This window comes from Balaenoptera borealis (genome assembly GCF_965194805.1).
Source record: "Balaenoptera borealis genome assembly, chromosome: 1".
NCBI lineage: Eukaryota > Metazoa > Chordata > Mammalia > Artiodactyla > Balaenopteridae > Balaenoptera > Balaenoptera borealis.
In genome coordinates this window covers 154330217-154343413 of record NC_138860.1, presented here as the reverse complement: position 1 = coordinate 154343413, position 13197 = coordinate 154330217, and the positions used below count along the sequence as shown (strand labels likewise).

The window sequence follows — 13197 nt, the reverse complement described above, 5'->3', positions numbered from 1 at the left end:
TAAAAACAGGACAAAGTGAACCACGAGTGCTGAATAAAGTTTTAATTAAAAATGGGTTTTTAGGCTTCAATGTGAATATACAATATGCTTCGCAGATGGATTTTATATTTAAGTCTTATCCAAACCAAAAAGTAAGTGAGAAAAATAAAGCTTCTGAAAATGACACAGAGGCTAAAATGTATGTAAACAATAGAGAATTCTGGTACAAACAAACAAGAATGGAAGAACAATCCTTCTGTCACCCATTTTCTGCTTGCACATTGCATAAGTAGATCATATAACCTACCTTTGGTGCAAACATGTTTCTTCTCGGTTTAAATACATAATAGACACACACACTTAGGAAACAGCTGAAATGTCCAACCACAGAGGAATGATTAAATTAATTCATAGCACATTAGTGCAATATTAGGTAACTATTAAACATACATTTATGCATCATTTTAGAAAAATGAAGAAATGTGTATGCGTTACCATTAAACTAGTAAGATACGAAATCTGTTTAAAGAAACAAATGACTTTGTAGAAATGCACAGAATATTGCAATAAAACATACAAAAATATTGCAAGTTATCTCAAGTTTTTATTGATACTTTCACATGAGTACTTTATAAATCTTCTAATTTTTATGCAGTATCGCTTTTTAAGATCAGAAAATAATTAACATTTGATAAGTCCAATTAAAGTTGCAATATTTTCCTAGAAAAATTGATATAAAAACAATGATTATAAGTTTATTGGAAAATGTTTTTATATTAATCTTTGATGTCTGACTTGTGGAACTTACCTATAGTTTTGTTCTTGGTCCAAGGCAAGAAAGAATTATCCCTAAGGTTCACTGGCTATGGGCAAACAATGAATGAAATGCAGATATCTAGCAGACAAAGACGTGACAGTTATGCTCTTTGTGTACACAGGGCCAATGGCTACACTTTTCTGTTTTTTCCTTGAAAAAAAAAGTCTAAACCAAACATAAAAAGCTATCTAAAGCTCTTTCCAATGCATTTAAACAGCTGAGTTTAAGCTGGAAAATCTCTGGCAATGATTTTAGTGTTTGCAAGTATCTTAATGCCAGGAAATACTCTTCTATTACAAAATATTTATTTTTTAAAGTTCAGCTGCGGTTTGAGTTTTATGTGATATCTTTAAGATGGATCAAAAGCAAATTCAGGAATAGCCTTTCTTACGAGGTTTTCTAAAGGTTTCATTTCATTTTGAAGCTGTATTTACTTATCGTCAATGCTCCTTCCCTATGTGAAACTCTATCCAGGCAAGTGATCGACTTGCTGTCCTCAAACACACTTAGTGAACCCTTATTTCCACACCTTTATGCCACTGCTCAATTTTTTTCCACTTAAAGTACTTTTCTCTTTTCCTGGCTATTCTAATCCAACCCATGCTGCCAACTGAACTCATATCCTTCCTCTGTATTCATGAAGCCTTTTCAGACAAATGACTAGTTCTCTCCATCTTTTGAACCCTTATTACTCACTGACTCTTCAGTAATTATAGATTCCTATCTCTTTACTGTGGTCTTTTCAAGTATTTATGTCATCTGCTAAATTAGACTGAAAATTCTGTGAGAACATTTAAGAAGTATTTTTTATGTCATCCAAAGTGTTTGACATGCAAGTGCTCAATAAATATGCTGAAAGATGAAAAATGGCTGGAGAAACATAGGCTACAAAACTCTTACCTTTGGTCTTAATATGACCTTTGGGATGTCAAATATATCTGCTAATGATATTATGAGGACAAAATGGCATTACTTGAGCCCCTAAATATTTTTTTTGGTTTGAGGACAGAATTCAAATTCTATAGTAAGGCATATGAAGAAGTGCCTTGATGTAATTTCAACATACATTTCCCCCTTATCTTGGGCCCCCATTTCACCGTACACCCTTGTACTCTAACCACAGTGAACTCCTTGCAGTTCCCTGAAGATGTGGTGCTTCTTTCATGCCCACACCAGCTCCGATGCCCTGCCCCTCCTCTTCTGATAAAATCATCCATTAAGATCAAGATGAGAGACTGATTCCTTTGTGACGCCTTCCTTCACTCATTAAGGACGTGGTTGCTTCCCTCTTCCATGCTCCTAAAGAACCCACCCAAACATCTCCTTCATATATTTACTTGTATTATATATTTATAATATATATATTTGTTTATATATATATATATATCCACAATAAACATTTTATAACAGACCGTATTATAATGTGTCTGTGAGAGGTCAGGACATATTTATTTTGTATTTGCCCAATGCCACTCACAATATTTAGTTCATAATAGGTACTTGATGTTTGCTTAATGAATGCATAAATAAATGTATGAGCTTGATAACTGTTTAGATGAAGGGAGAAAAAACCCTGGTATTTAAAGGTTAGCCACGGATACCCCCCAAGGTATATAATTCACATGGAAATCAAGAGACAGCCATAAACCTTCTTGGAGCTCAAGGTATTTTGTGCCTACAATACAAAAACATTCAGATGATGAAGAGGTTAACAAAATGATAACATTTTAAAAGAAGGAGAAATTTAAACCAGCTGAAAAAAGGCCTTCTTTCTCCTTAATAGAGAGGAAGCCATGAAGAGGTGACAGACTCATGGTTCACCAACCTGGGCAAACATCACAATCATCTAGAGAGGCTCAAAAACTCTTAAAGACTCTTTAAAAAAGTTAAATTTACTGCATCAGGATCTCCAGAGGCTGAGATGAGGAAACTATTTTTAACTGCTTCCTAAGTGATTCTCATCAGTCAGGATTTGGAAATACTGAACTGGAACACAACCAAAATCTTTACCAGCTTTAGTTCTGGATGCTACAGAGTCATGCCTGTTCCACTAATGAGATGAACATTACATGCGTCTCAGATACTCTACATTTGCATCCTATGCCTGGGGAAAGGTTACTTCCAAATTATGACAATTTCCAATGATTTGTGGTAACCAGATCACTGAATTCTTTAAACCCCATGGAACTCTTTATTACTAAACCTTTCTAGTAGAGCTGCTAACTAGTTATAAGCTGGCTAGTTTAATTTCCCTCACTGTTCAATGGACTGGAGGTGTGTTCCTAAGTGGGTGAATTGGCCAACAAGTAGGGACAGAACAGGGAGAAGGAAAAACAAACGGCTGGAGCTACTTACAAATATATCAAAAAGTCTGAATAATGGAAAATAAGCCTCCTCCATATATAGAAGTGATCAATCACTGAGAATCAAGTATCGTCTCTTAAAATCCAATATGAAATCCAATACTTAAGGAAAATCAAGCAATAGTAGGAAAAAGTTCAATAGAATATTTATGAGGAAATACTAATATATGGGTTTAAGTCCTCAGTCAGCCACTCATACCCCCCACTGTGTGACCTGCAAGAGACATTTAACCCAAATTTGAGTTTTCTCATTTGTAAAAGTGTAGATTATAACCCCTGCCCTACCTAATTCATAAACATGTACGGAGAAATACAAGCTATTATCATAAAAGTTTAGTGGAAATAGTTTTTCTAAGGCTTTAAATGTTTGGTGGATAAAAATTCACTGAAGTCAAATGTTCTTTTTCTTCCATTTTCCCAACATAAACAATTGAAAATACTTTCTAATTCAAAAGCTGGTATCTTTTCTCTCATTTAGCAAAAACAATTACCCCCCTGGGTTTCCAGTGGAACTGAAATTAGTTTGACAGTTTTTTGTTTAAGATTATCAACAAAAACCTCTCCAAATTATGCAGTTTCTATGCCAAAACACATTCTTTATGCTGCATAGCTGTAGGAATGTATAATAAGTGAACAACTGCTGGGCCACAAAGGAGAGTCAAGATAGAATATTTTTTCTATCCTCCAGGATAATGTGAAATATTTTTAACACGTTCTTCTTGAGTGGTAGATTCCTTTCAAATATAGTTTTTTATTTAGCAACAGAATATTATTATAAACAGGGGGAAAAGGGGTCTATACTAAATAACTGTTTCAGAAAACATACATGTTTCAGATGAGTCCAATAGATAATCAGTCAGCTATGTAACAATAACAACAACAATAATAATTGTAGTAAATCATATCGTTTATACAGCCCTTACCATGTTCAAGGCCTTGTTTTAAGCACTTTCTATTTGTTAACTAATTTAATATTCATAATGACCCCATGGGATTGGTAATAGTATCTTCATTTTACAGATGACAAAACTAGAAACAAAGAAATCAGGTAATTCGTCTAAGGTCACACAGTTATTAAGTGGTTGAAGTGTGATTGGAATCTAGCAGTGTGACTCCAGAGGCTGTGTATTTAACCACTAGGCTATTTTTCTGAGCAGTGAATAATTTATATGCAGTAAGATGCAATAACTAAAATATAACACTCATTAGCCAGCAATTTCCAAAAACATGTAAATATATTTTTAAATTTATTTTACATATATCTTAGGTTGAGATCGCTAAAGAAAATTTTTGTAATTAACATTTTTTAAATTTAAGACTTCTAAAAAATTACCTGGTAAACCTTAGTCTATTTAAAAAAAGTTTTGTGTGCATGTGTATATGTACGTAAGTGCACGCACACACACACACACACACACACACACACACATACATATATCTCTGTGACTAGTGTCAAACAGTATAGTTTTCTGAAAAACGTGATTGCTCAATCACATTATTATAAATTCTTAAGACTTGCAGGGACGTGCATCTGGCTGAGATGATCCAGGGTTACTTCTATTGAATTAGGGTGATTTACTTTAACTTCTACCTCTAACATCCCCCAAATCAAAAGGTTATGGTTAATTTACAAAACATAACTGTGCTAAATCCAAAATAAACAAAGGACAAAATAAACTTCCTACTATCAAAACTGGTTAATAGGACATACCCTCAAATTAAATTTATTTTTGTTTTAAAAATAATACCTTGACAAGTGAGAGAAGTCACATATAAAGTTGAAGTGGACAATATTCTCAAAGACTAAAGTCATGCGTTTAGTTTCACTTGCAAAATCTATGTAAAACCTCTACCGAAGTGCACAACATATACAAGGTTAACAGATTTTAAATATTATAGTAAAAATAATGATGCTAAGGTAGCCGTCTATGCCTGGGTGGATTTATGCACAAAATGATGAAACTACTGAAAGGGAAATGGTATTAAATCAATTTTAAGCATCTACTATTTTTCAGGTACAATGCTAGTCACTTTGCATCATTTACCTAATATGTTCTTCATAGTAACCATTCTAGGTAGGTATCATTCTCATTTTATAAATAAAAAAATTAAGGTCTAATATCTCCAGACAGCACCACAGTGTAGAATACAAACCCAGGTATATGACTCTTCTCATAATACTATACAACCTACATAAACTAAATAACTAGTAAATTTAAGAGCCATACCAAAAAAATCTGAATAATTTGGTCTTGGGTCTTAAAATAATTTTGAAAAAATTTTTACATTTATTCCATTTTTTTTCTCCAATCAAATCTTCAAGATCGTTCAGAATACCACCTCTATATTGACTTGGAATTTTAGTTATTACAGTTATACTTTATTGAGCACCATGCATTGTACAACATGTTACACATGCATTAACTCTTTAAATGATCACAAGAAATCTATGAAAATAGCTTCCATTTTACAAGTGAGAAAACAAGTTCAGAAAAGTTAAGTAACACAGAGGTGACAAGGAAACAGAGAAAGAAATCTGAGGTCTGTTCAACTCTACAAACAACAGTATTGCTATTATGCCAGATGGAATATTTTTCAAACTGCAAATTTCTTTTCCCAGATCACTTCCAAAAAGTAATTAGGATAGTGCCTAATATATGTAGAAGAATGTCCACATTTACTTTCCTATTTAATCCTAATGCTCTATGAGAAACGGAGGGCAGTGTTTATTAATATCCTTTTTCACAGGTAAAACAAATGAAGTTCAGAAAAGTTGTGAAGAAAGTGCTTTTTCTACTATTCAGTATTGTTGTCAATGCCCTAGAAATAGAACTTTCTGAAAACATATATACATAAATCCTTCTTCAACATTTTATTTGCATATATCACTAATTTTACTAAAAAACAAACACACAAAAACTCCAGTGAAAAATGACTTTCACTGATAAAAGTAAGCCTCTAATAGGATACACTTAATCTCAATTCTATTACATATATTCAAAGGCATTAAAGATTTTCTCTCACCTTATTTCTGAACTATATCATAAACTCAGAAAGCTAAACTTCTTTAAACTTATACTGCAACAGAAATGTAGTGATGCTTCTGACACTTAAAGTCTATTTTTTCTGATATTAATATAGGCACCTATGCTCTCTTGTTTACTATTTGCATGGAATAGTGTTTTTCCATTCCTTCACTTTTAGCCTATGTGTGTTCTTAAATATAAAGTGAGTTTCCTGTAGACAGCATATAGTTGGATCTTGTTTTATTATCCATTCAGCTACTCTATGTCTTTTGATTGGAGAGTTTAATTAATTTATGTTTAAGGTAACCATTGATAGGAAAGGACTTACTTTTGCCCTTTTGTTGTTTTCTGTTTTACATTTACTTTGTTCCTCTATTCCTCTCTTGCTGTCTTCCTTTGTGCTTTGTTGATTTTTTTATAGCGACATTCTTTGATTCCTTTCTTTTTTTATTTTCTGTATCTTATGTTTTTGTTTTTGTTTTTTTTTTTTGTGGTTACCATGTGGCTTGTTAAAATGTCCACTACCCAAAGTGATATACAGATTCATTGTTATGCCCATCAAAATCCAATGACATTTTTTTATAGAAATAGAAAAAACAATCATAAAATCATATAGAACCACAAAAGACTCAGAATAACCAAAGTGATCTTAAGAAAGAACAAAAAGCTGGAGGCATCACACTCCTGATTTCAAACTAAATTACAAACCCATAGTAATTAAAACAGTATGGTACTAGCATAAAGACAGACAAATAGCAATGGAACAGAATAGAGAGCTCAGAAATAAAGTAACACATACAGTCAGCTGATCTTTGACAAGGGTTCCAAGAACATACAATGGGGAAAAACTGTCTCTTCAACAAGTGGTGTTTGGAAAATTGTAGTATCCACATGCAAAAAAAAGAAAAATAAAAAAAGAAATTGGACCCTTACCTTATACCATGCATAAAAATCAAGTCAATGTGGATTAAAGATTTAAACATAAGACCTGAAACTGTAAAACTCCCATAGAAAATATAGGGGTACATCTTCTTGACATTGGTCTTGGCAATGATTTCTTGGATATGACACCAAAAGCAAAGGTAACAAAAGCAAAAATAGACAAAGTGGAACTACATCAAATTAAAAGGGTTCTGCACAGCAAAGAAAACAATCAACAGAATGAAAAGACGACCAATGGAATAGGAGAAAATATTTGCAAACCTTATAGCATTTCTATCTATTATAGTACTTCTCTCACCGTTAATAAGTAAATGTCAGTCTCCTCCCACAAACTAGGGTCAGGAACTAGGTTTATGTTTATCTCTAGATGTCAGTCAGTGCCTTGCAGATTGCCTGAAACTGAGTAGGCCTTCAATAATATTTGTTAAACGGGAGAATAGTCACAAGTTCTGGCTGTCTAAGGAACTTCATATAATTAAGCTCAAAGTATATCATTCAGAGATAAATAATACTCTCATAACTCAATAACAGAAAGTTGGCTTTTCCCTCTTCCCTCTTCATTTTGTACATAAATTTCTAGCTAGTTAGACAATCTGGGATTGGGAGGAAAATATCTTTCTTAATTTCTAAAAGGGTGGCCCTCAAACTAACTCACTACCACGATGGCCTCAGTAGTAAGTAAAAAGCACAATTACTTGGTTTCCATTACTCTCAGGGCGCCTATTATGGTCACATACAAATTAGGACATGAACAACATAGAGCTTTTGTTTATTTTGATCTGAATTCATTATTTTGATCTGACTTCAAAAATCCATTTTGTATTCTTGAGTTCTCCCAAGTTCTAGATCTTTAACTGATTACTGGACATTTTCCTCAACCCCACCTCCACCCTCATAAAAGCTGATCAATATTGAGTTTATTCCATCTTGGTTTCCTGTTCACAAAAGTCCTTCCCATCTTTCAATGTCCAGCTCAAAGGTTACCACATCTAATGCTGCTCCAGGCCTGTTGTTCTCTTTGTGGTCCTCTTAACTGTCCCACCAAAGCGTTTGCAACCTTGTACACAATCTCTAGCTAAAGCACTTGGAGTTTCCTGAACAATCATGCTCTCTCCCATTTTCACACTTTTGCAGGTTCTGTTGCATCAAGCTAGCATGCCCTATCCTCATTCTTGCATTCTTATATCATAGAAGTTACCAAACCACTGTAAATGTTGAAATACACTGTTATTTGTCTCTCTCAATAGAATCTGCATGCTTGTGGAAAGATACATCTAAAAATTTTATACTCTATATCTAACACAGTGCTCAATAAATATGTGATAAATGGGTGAATGAGTGCTTAAATGTGTAACTAGCCTAAGTTCCTAAGGTAAGATAAAAATAAACCTAATAATTGTAAAATGGTTGAGTCACTTTGGAAAACAGTTTGGCAGTTCTTCAAAATGTTAAACATAGAGTTTCCATATGATCCAACAATTCCATTCCTAAGTGTATACTCAAGAGAAATAAAAAGATATGTCCTCACAAACTTCACAAATGTTAATAGTACCAGCATTTTTCATAATATCCCCAAAGTGGAAACAATGAAATGCCCACCAACTGAATGGATAAATAAAATGTGATATATCCATACAATGGATTATTTTTTAGTAATAAAAAGAAATGAAGTACTGATACATGTTACAACAGGGATGAGTCCTGAAAACATTATGCTACGTGAAAGAAGCCAGACACAAAAGTCACATATTATATAATCCCATTTATATGAAATGTCCAGAATAAGCATAGAAACAGAAAGCAGATTAGTGGTTGCCAGGAGCTGAGGGGAGAAGGGAATGAGGAGTGATTGCTAATGGGTACAGGATTTCTTTCTGTAGTGATGAAATATTTTATAAATAGCTAGTGGTTACAGTTGCACAACTCTGCGAATATATTAAAAACCACTCAACTGTATACTTTTAAAGGGTGAATTTTGTAGTATATTAACTATCTCAAAAAACCTATTATTAGAAAATGAACACGATAATGAGAATTCTCCATTTGGTCCAGATTTTTAATCAAGGGCATAATCTTTGAAATCACAACACAACTCTGCTGCCTAGAACTTCCTAATCTTCTATATTGATCAATTACAGAATTAGAAAAATGTTGGAACATTAAAAGGTCATTCTAAATTAACCCCTTCCTCACCTTACAGGTAAGAAAACTGAGCTCCAAGAAGGATAAATGACTTAAACAAAGTTATACAAATAGTAGTGAAACCAGGGAGAACTCATTCTCAGTCCAATGACTCATCTTTTTTCTTAGTTGAATTAACATTTTCCTTCCTAAAATCCCAGGTTCTTTTTTTTTTTTTTAACTTAAAGGAAAAGTTACATTAAAAAGAAGAAGACAGACCTATTTATCTTTCATATTAAGCCTAATAACTATTACTAGATTTTAGGGGATCTTAAAAAAGATTAAAAGAAAAAACTACTGCACCTTTCTGATTCTTTCAATGAGAAAAGGCAACTATTAGTACTTAAAGGTTTTACTCTTAAAAGATAATACAACATAAGAATTCACAGTAACAGTTAAGGATAGCAACAAAAAAACCACTCTTTCCCCTAGGGAATGGAAATAGACACTTAGCAAAGATGCTACATATGTGGAAATTTACATCCGGTCCTTCAGAGAGATGTCAAATTTAATCCATAGGAAAATGTCTTTCAAAATATCACTTTCTAAAGTTCCCCTTTGAGACCCATTTTTTGGTGGCCTTTGTATGACAATGGCAAATATACGTGCAAGAAGTAATTTTTGTGATACTTATTCACTCAGGAGATTTTCTATGAGAGCAAATATTTTCTTTAAAGTTCATATTCGTTCTTTTCACCAGAAGCAACTTTTAAATGGAGGAATTTTTCATTTGTTTCTACCAAAGGGGAAAAAATACTAAGTTTCATTGAACATATGATTTTTTTAAAACACCATCATTCAATGACCTTCAAAAGCTTATACAAAACAACAACATATAACTTATAGCCAGAGGGTAGCTCAGTGATTGTGTAGTCCAGTATTTCCCTGACTATGTCCACATGTACCTGCAGATGGCATTTCAGAGGAAGTATGCGGAGTTGGGGGAGCAGAATGGGAGGGGAAAGATAACCATAACAACAAATATTGTTACACACTCAATTTAGTTTAGGAAATTCTGGGTTAATTCAATAAATATGTAATGAGCACCAACTATGTGTCAGACTTTCTTCTAGATGCTAGAGCGAAACATATTTATGCCAGGATTTCTTAGAGCCTCTAACGTGCTACTGTTTACTATGACTAAGATGACCATATGTAATTTGTCCGGACAGCTCCAGTTTACCACTGTTTTTTCAGCATCAGTAGCACCCCTTTTCACTCCTGTTATCATACGCACGACTCTCTAAGTTTGAGGGGTGTGAATATAATGCATAGACTTTTCCTAAACTTACATGACCAATGAAATACTTGTATTTCCTATAGCCATCTCCTAGAACAGTGGTCTACAGAACATGGTTCAGGAAATGCTGACCTACTCCATTCTCTCCATTTGATAACTGAGGAAACTAAGGACCAGAGATCTAAAGCCTAGGACACCTGGCTCCTATCTCTGATGTGCTTTCCAATACCTTGCATATTGCCGCAGATAAAACACTCAAACACAAAGTAAGAAAGTCTTATTATTGGATAACAAGTATTACGTATTTTCTCCTATTACAAAAATAAATCACCCAATTTTACATGCTGATTCCAATTTAAATAGAGTTTAACTCAAGTTTTTTCTTTTAAGATCATAACTATAAAATTAACCAAAGATGGAGTCAATGAGAAAACATTACCTTGTAGTCAACTCTTTAAGTTTATAAGCCAAGTTTACCATTTCCTATTCTCTGCTTTTCTTCCACTCACTCTGGTAAATACAAGGTAACTGATTTCTTCATATCTTCAAAGCCTCACTTGCCTCACAGGTGTGTTTGGGGCGTGGGGGAGAAGCTAATTTTATCAACTAACAACTTTCTAGTACAAAGAGTTGCGCTCTAATATTTTTCTCCCCTTTATGGTTCCAAGTGTCCTTTAAAGTAAGGATGCTACTTTCTTGGGCTATTTGATACCTATGAAAACTCTAAAGAGATGAAATTACAATATAAGTCCCTTATTCTTTCTGAGTCTCTACAGGCTTATTAACAAAGGCTATTTTCTGATTCTGGATGCACCAAAGATATGGCTCTAGAAGAAAATCATGCAAAAAATTCTGTCTTTAAAAATCAGTTATTCACATTGTGGATCACCCATGGCCATTCCTATTTCTAGCTAACTGTTAAGCATTTTAAGTAACTTAGGTAGTTCTTTTTAAAAAGAGGGAGTGAATGATTATAGAAACTTTAAAAAGAAAGCTGTATCTTAGGAGCTAAGACATATCAATAACATTTTCTGAGGGAGCAAACGGTAGAAAATACTAGTTAAAACAGGGTTTAAACTCCTGGGAAATTCATCTTTGTACAGTGTATCTTTTTGCTCATGACCAAGAAAAGGGAGTTAATAATAATAATTAAATCTTAGACAAGATAACCGGTCAAGTAGGTGAAAAGAAAATTACAAGGTGATTAAGGCAGAAGAACATTTCTAGAGAGAATCTGTGTTTGGATTTGTAGCCGGTGATATGAGAGAGATGTGACAGAACAGCCTTCTCAGAATCAGAATGGAGGTTGTGATTGTGTTGCAGAGCTTTGACTTTTAGAATATAGCATTCTTTACTGTGATTGGAAAAAGAAGGCTTGCCCATGATAATTTATCATTTGAAGTAATAAACTTATTCAAGTCTAACTACTGTACTCAATTAGAACCACCTGCTTAAAAGAAAAGGAATACAGATACTGATCACATCAAATGTTTTCATTGAGAAGTTGACAAGGACACTCATACAGGTTATCACCACTGGTCTCAGCAGCTTTCCTGTGTACGAGAAACAGAACTACCGGCCTTTTTGTATAAGTTCCTGTACATCTTTTCCATGCTGTTCTCAAAGGTGGGTCGGTGGGATTTTCCTTTATAAGAGGCTGCCTTGTTGGACCAGTATTCGCCATCATCCAAATGGACAGTGCCACGTGGCTGCTGACATGAGCTATAAAAAAGGATATAAAAGATTAAAACAATGGGGAAACAAAATGAGAGGTAGTAGTACTATATAAATCAAATATTTACTAAGTACTTTATAGGTGTGTGGTACTCTGGGCTTTGAGATATAAAATATGACAAGGCTTATGCCTTCAAAGAGTGACACTATTTGCATGCAACAATTACAAAACAATAAAATGAAAATGGTATGTGAGAGTTAAAAAGAAATTCTGAGAAGAGAGAGGTGCGGCAAGGTAAAAGCAGGGCACAGATGGTATGGTATGGCCAGTTATGAGAGTGCTTGGTCTCTAAAGTCAGGCAGACCTGGAACTGAATTCCAGCTCCGTCTTTGTAAGCTGTGGGAACCTGGGCGATTTATTCAATTGTCCAGGGTCTCAGCTTCCTTTACTGTATTTTTGCAGTATTGTTGTAAAAATCAAAGAGAATATATGTAAAGTGCATAGTACAGTGCTTACCTGGCACACAAAAGTTATTAAATATAAGGCATTAAACTACTAGGTACTTTATATATATTTATACATATTTATAAAAAATCTTACAACCCTCTGAAGTTGGTAACTGTGGAAACTGAGACTCAGTGAAATCAAGTGACTTGCCTAAGACTATTCAGGTAGTAAGCGGCAGAATGGAAAAGGATACCATTTCTGTGGCTCTAATGTCCTTTCCACTGTGGCATGCTATTGTCCTCAAGGAGCAGTAGAAAATTAGACTGAATATGAATCACTTTTAGAAAACGGAAGACAAGGTGGAAGAGTCTGTATTTGAAGCGATAGAGAAATACTGTTATTTTGAGGGTGTTGAAGAAAAAAGAGAGAGAACAGATAGAAGCTATAAAATAGACCAGGACTTGGCTCGTTGTAATGGGAATGGAGAAGAAAAGGCAACTCTTTCTGAAGGCTTGATAGTGCTTTTT

At 34.0% G+C, this 13197-nt stretch overlaps 1 protein-coding gene across 8 annotated transcripts in view; it reads right to left on the bottom strand.

Moving 5' to 3' along the window:
* Positions 1-441: 441 nt before the first annotated feature.
* SPATA6 (spermatogenesis associated 6) overlaps positions 442-13197 on the bottom strand; it is a 154529-nt gene continuing 141773 nt past the window's right edge. For all 8 annotated transcript variants that reach the window (XM_082371218.1, XM_082371215.1, XM_082371216.1 and 5 more), the window contains one exon: positions 442-12270. In XM_082371218.1, the coding sequence (XP_082227344.1) occupies positions 12090-12270 (181 nt within the window). In that variant the 3' untranslated portion in view covers positions 442-12089. The remainder of the gene's footprint in view (positions 12271-13197) is intronic.